The sequence below is a fragment of the Panulirus ornatus genome, chromosome 19 (genome assembly GCF_036320965.1).
Source record: "Panulirus ornatus isolate Po-2019 chromosome 19, ASM3632096v1, whole genome shotgun sequence".
Lineage (NCBI taxonomy): Eukaryota > Metazoa > Arthropoda > Malacostraca > Decapoda > Palinuridae > Panulirus > Panulirus ornatus.
Genome location: NC_092242.1, coordinates 61514684 through 61536797, shown reverse-complemented (window position 1 = coordinate 61536797; position 22114 = coordinate 61514684). Strand labels below are relative to the sequence as shown.

Below are 22114 nucleotides of genomic sequence, written 5' to 3'. Positions count from 1 at the left end.
AGCGTGACAGTTGATCATGACAAGTGGCCAACTCACCCGAACCACCTGAGATGTTAAGACGCTAATTGTTACCAGAACTGTCGGGGAGATAGACGAAGTCACTCACGGTGTAGGTGTGCACTACAGTGACTGCTTGCCGTACGAACCATCACGACGACAATATAAACTCTGTCATGAAGAATCAATGATTCTCCATTTATTCCTGCGGGTGCTCAGATCCTGTGAGTAAATCAACTATGATGGAAAACTTTCCCCCCTGGAGGAGCGCGACAAGTGACTCAAAAAGGAATCATTTCCCTCAGGTCATCTGACAACATTCCTCATCTTGTCAGCCACAAGTGAGCCAGTTGATCAGATAACATACGTGAACCTTGTTCACTCCTCTCGTCGATCTTGATTCCTCTGCTTCCTGCTATGCCCAGGAGGACTCTGCCAACACCACCGTGGGTCATGTAGGTATCAATTGCAGAGGAGCAACAGACTGTGAGTCCTCACATAGTTACTAGTACCTACCGTTGGCGTTAATGGTCCACCGATATAACTCTTGTATCATTGCCCTGGTCCTTGCTGTGGCCTGTTCCTGTATCATTACCCTGGTCCTTGCTGTGGCCTGTTCCTGTATCATTACCCTGGTCCTTGCTGTGGCCTATTCCTTCCTGTGGCCATTGCCAAATAGAGTACTGACGATACAAGACGTGACTTTGGCCATTCATCACAGACGTGCTACAGAAAAAAAACTGTCACCACTGTGTAGTAGGAGGCGAAAACCTTGATGAATGGCAAAGATACCCGCGGAAGATACACCGCCCGTAGTACTTAGTACATTGAACACAAGTACTCAAGAATCCTACGAGTAGAAAGTCACAACATGTGATCATATCAGTAGCCAATAGAGGTATGTCCCCACGGGCGGTGGCTGAGGTGCCTGCCTCCCCCCACAGGCGGTGGCTGAGGTACCTCCCCCTACAGGCAGTGGCTGAGGTACCTCCCCCTACAGGCGGTGGCTGAGAGTATCTCCCCCACAGGCGGTGGCTGAGGTACCTCCCCCCACAGGCGGTGGCTGAGGTACCTCCCCCTACAGGCAGTGGCTGAGGTATCTCCCCCTACAGGCGGTGGCTGAGAGTACCTACCCCACAGGCGGTGGCTTCGGTCCCTCCCGACAAGTGATAGCCCCGTCGGCCGTCGCAATTCTAGTTCCTAACACATATACGGGACAGTGTCTCTAAGCACATCTACAACTCCTGCGTAGTGAGAGGGTGTTAAGGATAGCCACCTCCCTCCACCAGATGCTAGGTAGCCTTATCGTAGGAACCATTGGCTTATCTGTCTTTCTAAAGCTGATAACTGAGGTGGTCTTTCGATATGATTTCCTCAAAACGTTTTACAAACCTTTTCCTAAGCATTCAGACGTTCACCTCCCGCTCCAGCTTATATCTTTTCCTAAGCATTCAGACGTTCACCTCCCGCTCCAGCTTATATCTTTTATTCTCACTCCAAACTCCCGTCACTATTCTTACTCCAAATCCCCGTCATTAATCTTACTCCAAACACCCGTCAATTCCCCGTCATTATTCTTACTCCAAACACCCGTCACTATTCTCACTCCAAACCCCAGTCGCTATTGACTGAAATATTACATATAGATTACACACACAGCTGCCACTACTGTTCCGTGTTGTTATTCATCGTAAATATCAGATAAACCCACAGTAAATCTTACTTCATTGCAGTTACCACAGAGAGCAGGTTTATGTGCTCTACCTATATATGTACCTTAGATTAGCCAGACCCGCTAAGTTTTACGCCTTAACCAATAAGGTTTAGCGATTATAGTATCTTTTGGCCAACTAACAATACTGAGGTCTCCTCGAATCTTGCTTCCCCTCGGGTAAAAATGAGTCTAGTAGCTTACACATTCCCTTATCTAAAAATGATATTGCTAATCATGATAATAATAATGATGATGATAATAGTGATAACAATAATGATAATAATAATGATAATAATGATAATAATGTTAATAATGATAATAATGATAATGATAATAATAATGGTAATAGTAATAATGATAATAATAATAATGATAATAATAATAATAATGATAATGTTAATAACAATGATAATAATAATAATAATAATAATAATAATAATAATAATAATAATAATAGTAATAATAATAATAATAATAATAATAATAATAATAATAATAGTAATAATAATAATAATAATAATAATAATAATAATAATAATAATAATGATAATAATGCTAATGATAATAATGATAATGATAATAACAATGATAATGATAATAATGATAAGTGGTCATAACATCACGGTACTAAACCTAGAAAAAAGACATTCCCGAGCGAGGTCGTAAGGCGACCCAGGTAATGGCTGGAGACTCCACGACATTATCTCACTTAAACCTAAAAAATTTCGGTTTTTGAGGAAGTTATGGAGGCTAGTCTGTGTGACCCAGAGGTCAACAAGCCTTCGTTCTACGCGCACGGAGTTGTAGAAGTAGCGTTAGGCTCGGGAGGAAGAGTGAGAACAACAGTTGTAGTAGTTGTCGTAACAAGCTTATCGCCGTTGGCAGTTCTACAACTCCCCACCCTACTCCTCCTCGTCCCCCTCTTCCTCCTCGTCCTCTTCTTCCTCCTCTTCCTCCTCCTCCTCCTCCTCCTCCTCCTCGTTTCCTCCTCCTCCTCCTCCTCCTCCTCTCCGCGCGTCGTCGTCTCCTGTGACCCGCGAACGCAGGTGACCAGCGACCGCCCTGCTGGAGCCCATGACGGCGGCGTTGCGCCAGGGATGAGGCGGAGGGAGGAGGCGGAGGAGTGAGGGACCAACCTCGCCGGCATCACGTCGGTCGGTAGCCACCCTCGCCCTGGCGCTATCGTAAGCGCCTCTAAAGCCTCTATTGACGAATGCCTTTGATGTCCGAATTTTCACAAAAGTATTTCTCTTCTGAGCCTTAAACCTCCAGGGATATTTTAATACCTGGCCATACGTAACAAGCCGTCACACCGATGCGGCGTCACGGAGCGGGGGTCTTCTTCTGTCGAGAATGACTCATCGCGACCCAAGATCATAATGGACCCCACTGACTGCCCAGAGGATTATCACTGTCTTACAAGTTTATTTATATATTCGTCTGTTATGCAGACCACTGTAGTCTCCCAAGCTACCGCATTGTGTGTGTGTGAGTGTGCGTCTATTCATGCACACACACACACACACACACACACACACACAGAAATGTGCACATGTACCAAAATAACTCGTGAGTGTAATTGACTAAATTAGGAGGAGGATGTGACCTCACTTCGCCCGTGCGATGCAAAGTTTTCATGCGAACGATCGTGATGGGTAGTTGATGCTAATTAATGTAAGGTAATTAGGTGCCTCTACATGTTTCATATGTGAGTCGTAAAGTCCTACGTAGCTAGTCACTGTGGACGTAACTACACCCACCAACAAAATGTGGATGTAGATGTGAAATATATATATATATATATATATATATATATATATATATATATATATATATATATATATATATATATATATATACAGACAGACAGACAGAGACAAAGTACAGGGCAGAAAGATGATACAGAGAGACTAGCAAAAAGATAGATGAAGAAAAAAGGGATAGATGGGTGGATGTGCGGCAGAGATATGGAGAGATACGAAGACGCCCATAACAGTACCACCCAGGTGACATTACAGATCCATATATATATATATATATATAAACACACTGGGACACCTGGGGGAGCTGTTGGTGTACGTGGGGACTTGGTGAGAACCATCTCTCCACAAGAGCGGCTCCAGGCTACTAAGTTGACACCCCAGATGTAAACGTTGTCAACAGGGGTCCTGTTAACACGCCAGATGTACTGCACACAGTGATACAAGGGAGCCGCCAGCCACACCCGGGGCATGAGGGACTGTACAGATGTGTATGGTGGAGGTTTTGTCATAGTGCGCGGGTGGTTCCCTGGAGACGTATCTTTGATGCTTTATTTATATATGTATATATCCGGCCAGATTGTGTGTGTGTGTGTGTGTGTGTGTGTGTGTGTGTGTGTGTGTGTGTGTATGTGTGTAGTGGTGTTGTTTGTTGGTTTATGTAGACAACTGGCTAAGCTACGCATTCTTCGCTGTATATATCGAAGGATGACTGGAGCCTCTTTCAGATCTTTGAGGCTCCATGAGAACCATGTGTCCTCCTTATCTATGCTTCTGTCCAGGTCTTGGGTATGTCTTTCGTTCCTGTGTCCCTCTCTTGTCTTCTAATTTCTGACCTTATTTATGTGCTTCCCTTAAAGATGTGCCTCTTGGTTTCACCTCAAGTCGCTCATGCTGTTCTTGGGTATGTCAATGCTCGGGTGTTTTTCATCTACGTCGAGTTGTAGAGGTTTATTGCGTCCTCTCCATAGCTGCAGCTGAGGTGAGGTGTGTGTGTGTGTGTGTGTGTGTGTGTGTGTGTGTGTGTGTGTGTGTGTGTGTTTGTGTGTGTGTGGGTACTGGGGAGGAGTTCAGTGTGGGGAGGATCCTGGTTGTAGAAGTCTCCTGTGCCACACACTCTCCCTCGGGGCAGATCCCCCTCTCCCCTTCTCTCTCTCTCTCTCTCTCTCTCTCTCTCTCTCTCTCTCTCTCTCTCTCTCTCTCTCTCTCTCTCTCTCTCTCTCTCTCTCTCTCTCTCTCTCTCTCTGTGTGGACGATCAGTCTCACAAGCTTGGCAGCGTTGCCCATCAATCCGAGGTCAACTCTGCCCTCAAACAAGCATCTCGGCTGTTTATACTCTCACTTGGATCAGATGGCAGTTTGTACCTCGCCCGGGGTCCAGTTTCCCCTCTGCCTTCATGCGATACTCCGTTTCCCCATTACCCAGCAGTGGCCCATGCCGAGTACTGTCCTACATGTTACGCTCTCTGAAGGTTTACGGTTTCCTAGCTTTGTCTCGTCAACTTATGTTCGCATCATGGTTAAGGTCGATGATATATATATATATATATATATATATATATATATATATATATATATATATATATATATATATATATATATATATATATATATATCTTTCTTTCTTTCAAACTATTCGCCATTTCCCGCATTAGCGAGGTAGCGTTAAGAACAGAGGACTGGGCCTTTGAGGGAATACCCTCACCTGGCCCAATTCTCTGTTCCTTCTTTTGGAAAAAAAAAAAAAAAGAAAAAAAAAAAAAACGAGAGGGGAGGATTTCCAGCCCCCCGCTCCCTCCCCTTTTAGTCGCCTTCTACGACACGCAGGGAATACGTGGGAAGTACTCTTAATCCCCTATCCCCAGGGATAATATATATATATATATATATATATATATATATATATATATATAAGACGAGATAATAGGAGTATAAGATTCTCTTCCCATAATCAACATGATCACACACACACACACACACACACACACACACACACACACACACACACACACACATCTATCGCTGCTTGATATTATGTTTACATCAACAGTATTTGAGTGTTATGATAGGAACCGATATTAGGTAAGATTGGTCACATAGTGACTGGGTTGTACCAGGTTATTGGAGAGGTTTTTGGCGGGGTTGGTAACCAAAGGGTAACATGTGAAAATAGATATATGGACATTCTTAATCAGTATGAAATGGGAGGGAGGGTTGTGAGTGATGAGTGTAGTTCATACAGTGATTTTTTTGGGTCTAATCAGTATTTTGGAGACTATAGTCTGGATTGTGGGTATAGACCACAAGAAATATTACAGATAACAAGATATGGTTCGACATGAGACGTGGTGAGGGAGGGATAAAGGGGAGAGACTGGTCATAGAGAAGGTATACAAGATCCCCCATACAATGATTAATGGGCGACTCTGATTTGCTAGAGGTGAGGAGGAGAGGAGGAGTAGGAGAAGGATAGACACAATGAGGAGGACGAGTGACAGGGAGTTGAGGAGGAGTGATAGGGTGATGGGATATATTGGAGATGAATTTAAGGTTATATGAAGTTAACATATTAGGAATAACTTGACTGGTAAGGATCAGTAGCGAGTGTGAGTAGAAGCGATCATATTCTTAAAGTTGAAGAAACAAGTGATATGAGAAACTACGAAGTCTTACTCAGTGTTTGAATGTGAGAATAAGAGATCCTCTGGCAGTGGATGATCACCTGAGGGGATAAAAGTTGGATAAGACTGTTACTGTTGAAGACGATGATCTCCACACCAGACATAATCCCCGCACCAGGTATACCAATGGCTCGTGAAAGGGAATGTGTCTGGCGGGCTTCGTTGAAGCTTAGATATCAAATTCGGTGGTTCCGATTAGACGCCTTAAGATCCCCGATGGGTTGGAAATGCCCGAATATCATTCCTATACACGAAGAGGATGATAGAGACTATCATCTCAGTGTCGTTGAGGAGTATATCATGGAGGATATAATCTAAAAAAAACAAGAATGGAAGATATATCAATATGTGTTAATTACCTTAGATATTCCTCGTGATGTGTAGTTTGGACTTACGAGTAGATGACCATAGATCATCTGCCTGATGCATTTATACGAAGCAATGATCAAATTCATACAGAGGAGAGAAGGGAGTGTGTGTATGGGATAGTATATATCTGAACACCGCAGAAGCATTTGATCCCATGCAGTAAGAAAAAAGAGAAAATGGGTTGATGTCTCTAAGAGGTGAAAGATTGGATTAGAAAATGTTTAAGTGTAAAGTGATTAGAATATTGACTACGCGTTAGTAACTGTGGAGGGAATATTGACCACGCGTTAGAAACTGCGGAGGGAATACTGACCACGCGTTAGTAACTGTGGAGGGAGAATACACGAGTGGAGGACGATATCACCTCCATCAGCCACATGACCCGTGGCGTTCCTGCCCTAGCCTTACCGACCTCCCTGAGGGAATAATATGACACATCACAAGGTGCACGTCAGGCAGAACTAATGACACACACACACACACACACACACACACACAGTGGTGACGTCAAGCACCGTGTCTCACAGTTCGTGGATCTGGGATCCTCTACCAGCTGGGCATTAGGGGTGCTGGATGGTGAAGCTCAGTAGAGGTGCAGGTGCTGAGGAGGATCAGGACAACCTCAGTGTGGGACTCCAGTTCACATGATAAGGGTTCGAGGATCAGGAGGTGACCAGGACGACCTCAGTGTGGGATTCCATTTCACATGATAAGGTGTTCAAAGACGTCTGATAGTGACTGAAGGATATTAGATACTAAGACAAGAGATTTAGTACTATTTTGCTATACTCGCTGGGGAGAATATTAGAGGAACATATACTTTACTTTTAAACGTAAGATTAGTATTAAAATTCGTGCGCAGAAACGCGTTAAAAACAGATGATATATACAACGTATATGAGACTTAAATGTGATGTATCTTTTTCGTAATTCTGTATACAGAAACATACAGACAAAGGGGGGAAGGGTGCCGCGCAAAGTCCAGATCCAGAACTGGCATCTCTGGCCACACACACACACACACACACACACACACACACACACACACACACACACGCACACACACATTAGATATCTATAATGATCCCTATAGACAGTGTGAGCAAATCAAGCGATGGGGACCAATGAGTGTAGAACTCCCTCTCTGTACAATACAAATGGGTCATAACAGGTACACAATAATCACACACATCTCAGGATATATTAAAGAATTCCTTAGAGACGTTTATACGCCATTATTGAGGCTTAAACTTCTTTAGATAAAGATAAGGACAACGTAAGGAGAAAAAAAATAAAAGAATTGCAGGAAGGAACACACAGAATCAGACATTAGATAAATGAACATCAGAACTACAAGAACAATACAGAGGAAGAGAGAAAAACGAGGAATTAGTATTAAATAATAAGAAGCAGAGAGAGAGATAGTCAATGCGCCAGTTAGATAACATAAAGATATGTTGAAAAAAAGAAGAAAAAGATTAAGTTTGGAGGAAAAAATAAAAAAGGAAACCACTAAAGCTATGAGAGAGTTTATCAAAGAATAATAAAGATGTATAATGAATATAGACAAGATGAATTTATTCTGAAGGGAAATATAAGAATGACGGAAAGAAAAGCTAAGCGTGCTGATAAGACAACAAAGCTAAGCGTTCAGGTACGGCAACAAAGCTAAGCTTGCAGGTACGGCAACAAAGCTAAGCTTGCAGGTACGGCAACAAAGCTAAGCTTGCAGGTACGGCAACAAAGCTAAGCGTGCAGGTACGGCAACAAAGCTAAGCTTGCAGGTACGGCAACAAAGCTAAGCGTGCAGGTACGGCAACAAAGCTAAGCGTGCAGGTACGGCAACAAAGCTAAGCTTGCAGATAAGCAGCGGTAGTGTGTAAGAGTCACGACCCTGATTATATGACCCACACTCACACGCGGGAGAGTAGGGGGTGATTAACACTCTCACTACATCACATACCCCTGCTGGGAGAGCGGGGGTACTGAGTACTCTCACTACATCACATACCCTGCTGGGAGAGCAGGGATGTTAAGCACTCTCACTCCACCACATACCCTGCTGGGAGAGGGGGGGAAATTTTGCTTTGGGAGAGAGTTCATCACTCTCCCACACCCCTTTGTTCCCTCTCCCACACCCCTTTGTTCCCTCTCCCACACCCCTTTGTTCCCTCTCCCACACCCCTTTGTTCCCTCTCCCACACCCCTTTGTTCCCTCTCCCACACCCCTTTGTTCCCTCTCCCACACCCCTTTGTTCCCTCTCCCACACCCCTTTGTTCCCTCTCCCACACCCCTTTGTTCCCTCTCCCACACCCCTTTGTTCCCTCTCCCACACCCCTTTGTTCCCTCTCCCACACCCCTTTGTTCCCTCTCCCACACCCCTTTGTTCCCTCTCCCACACCCCTTTGTTCCCTCTCCCACACCCCTTTGTTCCCTCTCCCACACCCCTTTGTTCCCTCTCCCACACCCCTTTGTTCCCTCTCCCACACCCCTTTGTTCCCTCTCCCACACCCCTTTGTTCCCTCTCCCACACCCCTTTGTTCCCTCTCCCACACCCCTTTGTTCCCTCTCCCACACCCCTTTGTTCCCTCTCCCACACCCCTTTGTTCCCTCTCCCACACCCCTTTGTTCCCTCTCCCACACCCCTTTGTTCCCTCTCCCACACCCCTTTGTTCCCTCTCCCACACCCCTTTGTTCCCTCTCCCACACCCCTTTGTTCCCTCTCCCACACCCCTTTGTTCCCTCTCCCACACCCCTTTGTTCCCTCTCCCACACCCCTTTGTTCCCTCTCCCACACCCCTTTGTTCCCTCTCCCACACCCCTTTGTTCCCTCTCCCACACCCCTTTGTTCCCTCTCCCACACCCCTTTGTTCCCTCTCCCACACCCCTTTGTTCCCTCTCCCACACCCCTTTGTTCCCTCTCCCACACCCCTTTGTTCCCTCTCCCACACCCCTTTGTTCCCTCTCCCACACCCCTTTGTTCCCTCTCCCACACCCCTTTGTTCCCTCTCCCACACCCCTTTGTTCCCTCTCCCACACCCCTTTGTTCCCTCTCCCACACCCCTTTGTTCCCTCTCCCACACCCCTTTGTTCCCTCTCCCACACCCCTTTGTTCCCTCTCCCACACCCCTTTGTTCCCTCTCCCACACCCCTTTGTTCCCTCTCCCACACCCCTTTGTTCCCTCTCCCACACCCCTTTGTTCCCTCTCCCACACCCCTTTGTTCCCTCTCCCACACCCCTTTGTTCCCTCTCCCACACCCCTTTGTTCCCTCTCCCACACCCCTTTGTTCCCTCTCCCACACCCCTTTGTTCCCTCTCCCACACCCCTTTGTTCCCTCTCCCACACCCCTTTGTTCCCTCTCCCACACCCCTTTGTTCCCTCTCCCACACCCCTTTGTTCCCTCTCCCACACCCCTTTGTTCCCTCTCCCACACCCCTTTGTTCCCTCTCCCACACCCCTTTGTTCCCTCTCCCACACCCCTTTGTTCCCTCTCCCACACCCCTTTGTTCCCTCTCCCACACCCCTTTGTTCCCTCTCCCACACCCCTTTGTTCCCTCTCCCACACCCCTTTGTTCCCTCTCCCACACCCCTTTGTTCCCTCTCCCACACCCCTTTGTTCCCTCTCCCACACCCCTTTGTTCCCTCTCCCACACCCCTTTGTTCCCTCTCCCACACCCCTTTGTTCCCTCTCCCACACCCCTTTGTTCCCTCTCCCACACCCCTTTGTTCCCTCTCCCACACCCCTTTGTTCCCTCTCCCACACCCCTTTGTTCCCTCTCCCACACCCCTTTGTTCCCTCTCCCACACCCCTTTGTTCCCTCTCCCACACCCCTTTGTTCCCTCTCCCACACCCCTTTGTTCCCTCTCCCACACCCCTTTGTTCCCTCTCCCACACCCCTTTGTTCCCTCTCCCACACCCCTTTGTTCCCTCTCCCACACCCCTTTGTTCCCTCTCCCACACCCCTTTGTTCCCTCTCCCACACCCCTTTGTTCCCTCTCCCACACCCCTTTGTTCCCTCTCCCACACCCCTTTGTTCCCTCTCCCACACCCCTTTGTTCCCTCTCCCACACCCCTTTGTTCCCTCTCCCACACCCCTTTGTTCCCTCTCCCACACCCCTTTGTTCCCTCTCCCACACCCCTTTGTTCCCTCTCCCACACCCCTTTGTTCCCTCTCCCACACCCCTTTGTTCCCTCTCCCACACCCCTTTGTTCCCTCTCCCACACCCCTTTGTTCCCTCTCCCACACCCCTTTGTTCCCTCTCCCACACCCCTTTGTTCCCTCTCCCACACCCCTTTGTTCCCTCTCCCACACCCCTTTGTTCCCTCTCCCACACCCCTTTGTTCCCTCTCCCACACCCCTTTGTTCCCTCTCCCACACCCCTTTGTTCCCTCTCCCACACCCCTTTGTTCCCTCTCCCACACCCCTTTGTTCCCTCTCCCACACCCCTTTGTTCCCTCTCCCACACCCCTTTGTTCCCTCTCCCACACCCCTTTGTTCCCTCTCCCACACCCCTTTGTTCCCTCTCCCACACCCCTTTGTTCCCTCTCCCACACCCCTTTGTTCCCTCTCCCACACCCCTTTGTTCCCTCTCCCACACCCCTTTGTTCCCTCTCCCACACCCCTTTGTTCCCTCTCCCACACCCCTTTGTTCCCTCTCCCACACCCCTTTGTTCCCTCTCCCACACCCCTTTGTTCCCTCTCCCGAACTCAAGTGATTAAGTGTGTGTGTCAGGTTTTATAGAGATAGATGGGAAGGAACTGGCTGACTTTCTACACAGGAAAGATTCCTTAGCTATGCAACATCATGGTTTTAGGTGAGAGGAGGAAGTGTACGTAACAAACCTCTTAGATTTCTATGAGAGGGTGGGCTCTGTTCTGGACGAGAAGGGGAAGGCTCGGTGGATTGTCCATGTCTGGACCGCCAGAAAGCATTTAAGGCTAGAAGTCTTAAATTTGTCCATCTTGGAAGAGAGTTGTATGAGGAGTGACCTGATCACAACCTTTAGATTTCTAAACCAGATTGATAATGTAGACAGACCTTTTTTTTTCTAAGAATACATGGATAGAACAACCAGACGGCATAACTTGAATGGAGTGAACTAATGCAGTCAGCTCATAAACCTGAGAATATTCAAGCGATGGGTCCCCATGAGTATAGAACTCCCTTCCTGCATGGTCGAAAAATAGGTAATTATGCAAAGATACAAACTATACTATCATCCATGTATTGTGTGAAACAAGGTCTGGGCAGTTTGCATATATAATGTGTTGGCCACAACAAGGATCAGACAATTTCATTCATAACGTCCCTGCATACAGTGAACTATCAACACTAAGGCTACAATGAAACCTTGACGAAATTACGAACACGTCTGTATGATTAGGTGAGTAGAATTTACGACACATGAAGAACACATTTCGTTATCTGATGGGTGATGACGTGAGAACCATTATGTGTTCTGTGAAGTGATAGATAACAGAGATGAACCTCGAGGAGGGTTTTGTGTGATGACCCAAGTGTGTGAGGGGGGAAAAAAAGAGGGAAGAATTGTTTGTGTTAACGTGGAAGCGACGGGTGGCTATCACGGGCGAGACTTAACGTGGAGAGTGGGTGGTGGAGCTTGGTGGCCCCGGGGTCGAAACCCCACCCGGGAACTGATTTATTATGGCGTTCTCGTCTTAATTACAGCGGTGAAAGGATCTCTCTCTCTCTCTCTCTCTCTCTCTCTCTCTCTCTCTCTCTCTCTCTCTCTCTCTCTCTCTCCCATGCAGATAGGACCGTGGAATTTCAGTCACCATGTGTAGGATACCCGGCGGTCGAGTGTGAGTGCAGCCCATTCAAGTCTCGAGATATAGGGGCACTGTGTCCCTCGAACTGTAGATAGCACAGGAGAACCCTTGATGGTTGAGATAGGCGACCACGAGGGAGAACCTCCGTCAGTAGTTTGCACTCGTGTGTAAAGCTCTGTGTGGCTCGGATTGGCCACTGGGGCTTGGGGGTCGTCTTCATGGTCTTTGGCCTCGACAAGAATTTGTGTGATCAATACATAAAGAAAGTGTGGAGTCTATGTGGCATTAAGCCTTTGTGGACGGTGCATAGAATCTATAGAATAAATGGGAAGTTCCTCATTCCCACCAGGAGAGTAGAGATAGGTAATTATGACAGTATATTGGTTCTGACAGTCACTGTGGGAGGGAGTGTTGGGTGTCAAACTACAAAAGAAGGGTAGAAGGTGGACGTGTGCTGGATGTGAAATACCTGAGGTTGATGAATGGAGTGAGGTGGGTTATGGAGTGAGGTGGGTTATGGAGTGAGGTGGGTTATGGAGTGAGGTGGGTTAACTTGTGGGGAATAACAATGTAAGAGAATAGTCTGGTAAGTGTAAGCGTTAGTCTGGTTGTGAGGACAGATCAAGATGCTGAAGCAGATTATTCCTCATTCCTCCAACAGGATACAGTACGCGACTGTACCTTCACAGGCAGGTTACACACCACCAGAAGTGCATAACATGTTCCTGGGGGTCACCCCTCACTATAAGCTGTCACCTGACATGGTCGAACCCTCCTCACTGAAACATAAAACCTGTGAGAGTCTGTCCCCAGTACGACTTGTATTCCATATTACCGTAATATTGTGTAAACGCCTCGTGTTTACATGTCCTCTGACCATCATTCTTCCGACGGGATGGGTTCCTCTGTGTCCCCACTGAGACCCCCCAGGGACCTCTCACCCTCCCATGTAGATGCACTGTACCCACTATACGCTCACGTCTGCCTCCGCCTACCCCCTGTTGTCTGTCCTTTACCGTAACTGAAACAAATGTTTTTTTTAATGTAAACTTAGAGAAATAGGGACTTTCGAAAGACATGTCTGGGTCAAGGCAGAGGTCAGGGACATGACCCTTAGTGAGCGAGAGGTCACATTTATCGGCTATGATGTATTATTATCTGTTTACTGTAGTGATGCACATACCACTATAGTCGTCATCATCATCATCATGATCACTACCTTCCCATCTTCTACTCCCCTGCCTGCATTCCTCCCTCCCTCACCTCCACACCACAAGACTGTAACCGCTCCCTCCCTCACCTCCCACACCACAAGACTGTAACCACTCCCTCCCTCACCCCCACACCAAAAGACTGTAACCACTCCCTCCCTTACCTCCACACCACAAGACTGTAACCACTCCCTCCCTCTTCCCCCAGATGGGTCGGCTGCGGGCTAGGGTTCGACACCCTGGACGACCTCGTGTCTCACCTGACGGCGGCGCACGTCACTTCCCAGCACGGGGCCTTCTTCTGTTTCTGGCATGGCTGCTCCCGGACCAAGGGCTTCAACGCCAGGTACGTACCGCCCCTGCTTCACCCAGCAGTAGCTCTGGGGTGGATGAGTGTGGGAAGCAGGGACGAAGCTTCAGTGAGCGTCCGTGTGAACGCGTCGAGAGACTTTAACGCTGGGAGATCCCTAACATACCAGGCAGTACTGAGAGACCTTTAGTGATCTGAGACACACGAATAGGAACGTCAGTAAGTAGTAAGGAGTTGTATGATACGAGAGTATCCTTGAGGGCTCTTGCAGGCGAGACTAACTAACCTCCTTTTCACCAGAGACGTGCGTCAGACCCCCAGTGGAGAGAGGTGTCATCGTGAATAGTCAGCGAGGGGAGTTCGTGTGAGTCAGTGCAGGGAGTTTGTATGAGTTAGTGAGGGGAGTTTGTGTCAGTCAGTGAGGATACTTTGTGTGAGTCAGCGAAGGGAGCTTATGTTCAGAAAATCTGCAAGAAAAGTACCTCTGGACTATTAAAGTCTGCTTATGTTCAGGATGATTTTGAGTATGTGGTGACATTCCCAAGATGGTCTGGTTAAAGGTTAATATTGATTGATATTTAGGTGTATCTGTAAGATCTAATACTGTGGTGTGTGTGTGTGTGTGTGTGTGTGTGTGTGTGTGTGTGTGTGTGTGTGTGTGTGTGTGTGTGTGTTTTGTATGTGCATAAGTATGTACAGAGTTCACTGTCTAGAATCCATTAAGTAATGAGGCATGATCCGCTGTTGCTATATCCTCCAGCTACTCCAAGTAGGTACGAAATGCTCATCCACCTACTCCACACAGGTACAAGATGCTCATCCACATCCGGACGCACACTAACGAGCGGCCTTACGTGTGTGGCCAGTGTGACAAGCGGTTCAGTCGACAAGAGAACCTCCGCATCCACGCTCGAACCCACACAGGTGAGGCAGGAGGGCCCTGGGCTGGGTCATCACCACCACGAACACCAACACCACAACCAGAGTCATTACTAGATCCAGCAACATCACCAACACATACACCACCACCACCACAGTACTTCAAAGTACTTCTTCCTCATCTCGAAGCAATTCTCGATGAGGTTTTATTCACCTTGATTCTTTCTTTCGTCTTGAGTAGATGTAGATAACAATTGCACAACGACAGGAATGGAGACTTGAGTAATGACAGAGAGAACAGTAGCGAGTAAGATAATCTAGAAATTCACTGATTCCTCCAGAAACAGACGGAAATACGGGGTTGTTTGTGTGTGTGTGTGTATATAATGCTGCCAGTGGACAGAGCAGTATCCGTGTGAGGGTAATGGATCACTGCCATATAAGGCTCTCGGCTCAGGTACCTAGCTTAATGACTCCTGCTTCAGGGGAAACGTATGGCCCTTATTACGACACTTGGGACGGGGTCCTGTCGGGACGTCGGTTGGCGGAGGACGAGGCAAGGGTGGCCCTGGTTCCGGGAAGAACGGAGCCCCGTGGGTGAGACATCTGGGAGGGCCTTGGGGATATTTAGACGCTGTTGAAATTTCACAGAAGTTGCGGAGACGTTTCACACGCAGGTCCCCAGCAAGGTCGCTCTCGTCGGAATGTCATATTAACTCCGGAAACAGTGAGTGGGTTGGGCTGTGAGCACCTGGCGTGGTGGGGGAGGCTCATAATAACTGGAAATATCAGAGGAATGGTCTGAGGAATATTGACCATTGTGAAGACCTGAGAAGTATGGGTTTTGAAGGAACAGCGGCCCAGGTAATTGTCATCCAGCCAGGTGTGGGAGGACCGAGCGTCGTGGAAATGTCAAGCGGGATGGGTCTTGAGAGCATCTGGTGACGGTGGGGGCATCTGGCAGATTTCTCCCCGCCCCCCCCACCAGAACTGGTCCCTTGTCCGCGGTCATGACGCGGTGTGTGTGCTGGCATGGCTGCTCAAGGTACGTCGCGCGCCGACCCGAGGGAGGAAGAAAAAAAAATCCCCCATTGGACGGCGCGTGTAATTCGAAGGCCCTGAGCCTGGGAGTCTGTGTCCTTGAGGGTCGGGGGGTTTTTTGGATCCCTTTTCCACACAGGCTGTGGCCGTGCGGAGATCTCTGGGTTATTCACTTCACTTCTGAGTTCCTGATATTATTCATGTGTTGGGGAACGATATTCTAAGCGCGTTATAAGCGTGAGCAGCGTCCAGCGCTATTATCCATACTGTCATTAGACGCGTCAACTTTTATCTCCTCACCTGCGAGCGTCTGCATCGAAGATTTCAGAGGTAAAGCCTTTGTCCGGTGTCTTCAAGTGTTTACTTGCTCTCAGATGACACACAGATCCTCAGATGCTCTGAATATGCTTAGACTGCACTGGTTGTATGATCTTCCTTTTGCGACGCACCGTAAACTTCCTGTAAAGGAATACAAACAGTAACAGACCATTGGGTCTTTTCGAAGCTGTTCGTGATGGTGAAGGGGATCAGAACCCTAAAGACGAGCGTGGTGAGAATACAAATGGAAACACGTGACTTAGAGAGAAATAAGTACCTGCAAATACTTCACATTTAAGTAAAGAGACACAACTAAAAACAGACGTGGTCCTAAATCGATTTGGCAAGTGTACGTTTAGAAATATCCATGGTACTGCTTTCAGCTTCCCTAATCGTTGATCACTGTAAATATCAAAATTCCTGTTGAAAATAAGAAAAAGCTTTGCTTCATTTGAAGTAAAACGTTCGTCCACGAGTCTGTATGCATTCCTGAGTGTGAATCAGACAAATCCAGCTTCGAATAGTTTTTACACCGAGCTTACAGTCTTTTATAAATGTGAATGATTGTGTCAAATCACCTCTTGTCCCTCTCTTTGCTACGATAGATTACTTCAATTCGTCTAGTCGACTCTCACAGGATTTGTTTCTCTTTCTGTTGATGTTGATGTTGGTTGATGTTGGTAGGATGACCAATAGTGAACACAAAGTGCGGACACACCAGTGATTAGCACCATAAAGTTAGGGTTAGTTTCTTAAGCTTAGATTCGAACGCCCTATCTTTCAATCCTATAGAATCTTTCTGTCTTTTTACTGTTTCTATTCTCCGCTCACTAGGCCTTCGGTCATCAATGACTATTCCACCTAATTTCTTTTCTCTCACTTACCTTCCGTAGCTCAACAGAATTCATACTATAGTTTGTCTTTCGTGGAGATATGACAGCGTATGAGTGTGTGCGCAAATCATTTAACCATTTCCGATGACATATGTACTGAGAGCCTGTATGTCCCTCATGTTGTCTACGTCTTTCCTCCTACAACTTAGTCTTTCGTCTCCACAGGTGAGAAGCCTTACGTGTGCACAGTGCCGGGCTGCGGCAAGGCCTACTCTAACTCGTCAGACCGATTCAAACATACGCGCACACACTTCGTGGACAAACCATACGAGTGTCGGCACCCGGGCTGCGGGAAGCGGTACACTGACCCGTCCTCCCTCAGGAAGCACGTCAAGATCTACGGTCACTACCGCCGACCCGAGGACCAGCAGACGGGCTTCTCCGTGCCCCCAACAACAGGCACCGACCTACTGGATCCATCGGTGGCCGCGTCGGCCAGACTCGACCTTTCGCCGTCTCCCTCGTCGTCTGGGTCCTCTCTAGTGCCTTCGCCAGTGCCTTCTACGCCCTCGCCCTCACTTCTACCTCCCACGCTATTTCCAGGGGCCCCTACCGGACCCAGCGTAGGTGTCGGGGCAGCAGGCATCTCCCCGTGGGCGCCAGTCACAGCGGCAGCGTGGACGGTGGCGCTGCAGCAGTACCAGGCTGGACTCCTGCTGCAGGGCGGGGCCGGCCTGGCAGGACTGGGCGGCCTACACCCCAACCCACACATGGTGGAAGAGGAGGAAGAAGAAGAGGAAGAGGAGGAGATGGATACAGCCACCGCCCTCGACCTCTCCATGTGTCCTTCCCCACTGGACCTGTCACTCCCATCCTCCCGCGACAAGCACCAGTAACAGATACAAGCAGTGACGCACCTGGCACTGGCACCCGCGGCAGTGCCATTAGCTGGCTGGGATAACACCAAGAGTGCCTCATGGGGGGGTGTGTGTTGTAGCCCGTGGCTCCACGCAGGCATCACCCCGACCCCCTGACTCTCCGTACCTGCTCAGGACGTGACAATACCAAACCAACCACAGCAAATCTCCATCCTTGTGGTTACATCGGGTGCTTGTCACTATACTTTAGCAGATCTCTCCTGAACTCGGTCTTGATGTATGATAGAAACAATTCTCTATAACCTCCAGACACATATGTGCCTTACCCAACTCAAGGAAGCCGTGAAAATCTTGATAATTACCCGCATCGCAAAAGTTCTGAATCAGATGTAATATTACTTTCGTCTGATTCTGGGGACAATCAGATGAAGGCAAATCACTCTCCACGGGAGCGACATAGTGAGGTTTGTTCTATGACGACACACAGCCCCCTAGTAGTGACCGCGGGAATATAGTCTTCCTCTCTGAGATAATATTGGCATTTATCCGAGGTGTTCACTGTGCCAAGACGCCCCTTCTGTGCCTGGAGCATCGTCGGATGGGCGTCGTGTTCTGCGGGAGTTGAAGAAGGCGTTCGACGCTGCGTCCCGTCACACCCACCGACACACACACACACACACACACACACAACACACACACAAACACAGATCTGGATTTGAATGTACAAAGCCATCAACCATGTAAATAGGACATTATCCATTATTTTGGAAAGTTCTCATGTGATATGAACTGTCTTTCTCGTAGTCCTTACAGTATTACCAAATGAAACCGTCCACCAGTGCAGTCTCAAGTTTGGTAATGTTTGTAGTGAAGGCGTTTACAGCCGCTAGCTTCAGCTGGGTGAAAAGAGTGTGTGGCCCACGTAAAACAATGAGCGGCTCATGCAGGGCAGAGTGCAATATTCACAAGTGCAGGGAGCCTAGACGTAAAGGGGGGTGACGCTCATATTTGACTGCATCTCGTGACTAGAGATAGAGTGAGAGGAAGCCTCACTTAACTTGAGAATCTCCCTGATCATCGTCGTCAGTGTAGTACTCCTCAACACCGACCTATGGTGAGGGGGTTCGGACGGGAGTGGTAGAATTGGATGCTGGAGGAAGCCCATCTTCCCCGTCCGTCCTGCACTCCTCAGGTCATCATCTCCAGCCACGCACGGCCATGACGCTCACAGCATCCGTCGTTCCAGATGAACCTTCACAGCACCATTTGGCCAAAGGAAACCCACCCCCACGACCCCCAGACCTTCGGAACCTGACGACGTAGTGACGTCACGTCCTCCGTGACCAATGACTGGATAATCACTGAAGTTGTCGTATCATTCCTGACGTGTTGACGTCCATGTTTTATGAGCAGTTATCATTTGGTTTATATATCCTTCGGTTTATATATATATATATATATATATATATATATATATATATATATATATATATATATATGTTTATATGTGCACGTTTCGATTTCACGTTGAAATCTAAGGAAGAAGTTGCTACTGAACACAGAACTGAAGAAGTGGCAGTTCAAGACGATCGGGAGGTCAGCAGCGGTGAGGGAGAGGTCTTCTGCCACACTAGTTGGGTCAAGTCTAACAACACCCCTTGGGCTCCTCATCCCCACCACTTGCCCCGTCCTTCACCATCCACGTGCCTTGCGGTTCACAGTATTATCCACAACCCTAGGATTATCCACAGCCCTGGGTGTGTGTCCGCCACCTGGGGCCTACAGTATTCACAACCCGGGGTTGGTCATCTACACCCCTGGGAAATTGCTAATCTTATCAGTGTACATTTTCTGAAGAGGATCCAGACGAGGTCAGAGACACATTTCCATTACATTGGCGGCAGTTCTCTAGTTATATATATATATATATATATATATATATATATATATATATATATATATATATATATATATATATATAAACTACAAACTATCAATATAATCCTTTCAAAACACTGCTGTCATAACTATGGGAAGTAAACAAGCTTCGCCCACTTCTTTTTGACTGACCAATCATAACATCAGGTCCATGATTAAGCTCCACCCACCTTGTTTCAGCCAGCCAATGAGATATCTTTACAAAAAGATGGAAATGTGACTTTGATCCAATGAGGATACTCGAGATCATTGTGGCATAATTACCTATATTTTCCAACAGATATGATTATGTTTCATGTAATTCTAGTTTTCTTCCCTAAGAGCTTGGCCAGCGAGGAACAGAACCTTGAAGAACAATAGGTGACCAAAGGAATCATAGACTGTTTAGAAACACTTTCAAATACTATCTAGATGACAAGAGTCTTGAGGGTTTTTTGTTTTTCCATGGGGGACTACGAGGTTCCTTCCTCATTACTCGTAACTTCTATAAAAAAAAAAATCATTGATATTTTCGTACTTGAGGTTTCATATTGGACGAGTTCAATTTCTCTCTCTCTCTCTTTCATCTGTACGCGAGGTCTTGTCGTCAACGACTTAAAGTTCCGCTGCAGATGAGGGTGTTATCGAATTAGATATCAAAGTTCTGATTTAGATATCAAAGTTCTAATTTAGATATCAAAGTTCTAATTTAGATATCAGAGTTCTAATTTAGATATCAAAGTACTAATTCAGATATCAAAGTTCTAATTTAGATATCAAAGTTCTAATTCAGATATCAAAGTTCTAATTTAGATATCAAAGTTCTAATTTAGATATCAAAGTTCTAATTTAGATATCAAAGTTCTAATTTAGATATCAAAGTTCTTATATAGATATCAAAGTTCTAATTTAGATATCAAAGTTCTAATTTAGATATCAAAGTTCTAATTTAGATATCAAAGTTCTAATATAGATATCAAAGTTCTAATTTAGATATCAAAGTTCTAATTTAGACATCAAAGTCCTTAGATATCAAAGTTCTAATTGAGATATCAAAGTTCTAATTTAGATATCAAAGCTCCAATTCAGATAACTTTAGAGCTACGTTATGAAGACCTCAGGCATTGTACTTGTAACGGTCTACGGGTTCATGATCCAATACAGGTTTAGATAATCTTATTCCCTATACCTCCCTGGAGCCTCTTGTTCTTGATGTATAATGTAAGTTCCCCGCAAGCCAAGCCCATATCATTCTAGTCATTAGAATTTTTTTACTGCTTCAATAAATCAAAATATGACCACCCGGGTTTTATTCACCTCGCTGTTTGAATCCTGAGTACATTATGATGTGTGGCAACGCCTCCTGCAGGGAAATGGGTTTCATTTCATCGATTCAAGGATTTTGTTCTTTATCTCAACGTTCCAGTCCTACTCACAGATGATGCCATTAGTACAGATGCAGGTCCTTGAGAACAGGAGTGGTACAACTTCGGTGGAGACAACGCTATTTCTTCAATCATAGATGATCCAAAATCATTCAAGGCTTTAAGTGTTAACCTGGGGACATAGAGAGAGAGAGTGTGTGTACCTTGAGAAAGAGTTTATTCACATTACCTGTGTGATGCGTATGATTGGATTCCATTCTAAACAAGTAAGCATCTGGCTGTTGTTGACCACTGCATCCATAGAGGTCACCATGAGCAAGTGGATCCTTAAGATAGATGGTTTATTTACGAGTCTTGAACAAAGTCTGATCACATATTTCCGAAGAACATCATTTAGTGAACATCTTTAAATATTATCCAAAACGAGATGAGGTAAAGTATACGATTTGTTGCTCTGTTTTAACTCCTGGTAAACATCCCTCTCTGGTTGCCACAGTTCTGTCGATACTGAGATAAATCCACTGATAATACTTGCCATGGGTGAGCTGGTCTCCTTAGTGCCCTTAGTAACCGCACGCTAACGTTACGTAAAGGTGTAGACGCTTTCAGCATCATTCAAATATCTCTGATCTGTCGTATTTCAAAGAATTTTTAGAACCCGACCTCTATACCCACTGAAATACATCTGTGGTAATACTGACGTTCATATTATTTAGAAAACAGATGACATGGTTTTCAAGAATTCTTACGAGCTCATAGGATCTCCTTCCTCTTACTTCGAAGCATCTTCACAAAAGCACAAAATAAGTTTAATCAGAAAGTCATTCCTGTCATCCATATCTCTTTCTGTTTATCAATGACACTTATATAAGGCAAAGACACAGATCACAGCGTAGAATCCAAAGCTAAGTGTGTTATTCTATACTAAGCTGAGAAGCCTTGAGCTCAAGCTGAAGCAGATCTCACATACACTCGAACCTCCATGGTGTAGTACTTAGTACTATTGTCCATAGATCGTACGGGCCA

General features: G+C 46.5%; 1 protein-coding gene across 2 annotated transcripts in view; it reads left to right on the top strand.

Annotated features, from left to right (window-relative positions):
• LOC139755567 (uncharacterized) overlaps nt 1–21004 on the top strand; it is a 66403-nt gene extending 45399 nt beyond the window's left edge. For both annotated transcript variants that reach the window (XM_071674042.1, XM_071674041.1), the window contains 3 exons: nt 13736–13873; nt 14643–14761; nt 17134–21004. In XM_071674042.1, coding sequence (XP_071530143.1) covers nt 13736–13873; nt 14643–14761; nt 17134–17804 — 928 coding nt within the window. In that variant the 3' untranslated portion in view covers nt 17805–21004. The remainder of the gene's footprint in view (nt 1–13735; nt 13874–14642; nt 14762–17133) is intronic.
• The last annotated feature ends 1110 nt before the right edge of the window (nt 21005–22114 follow it).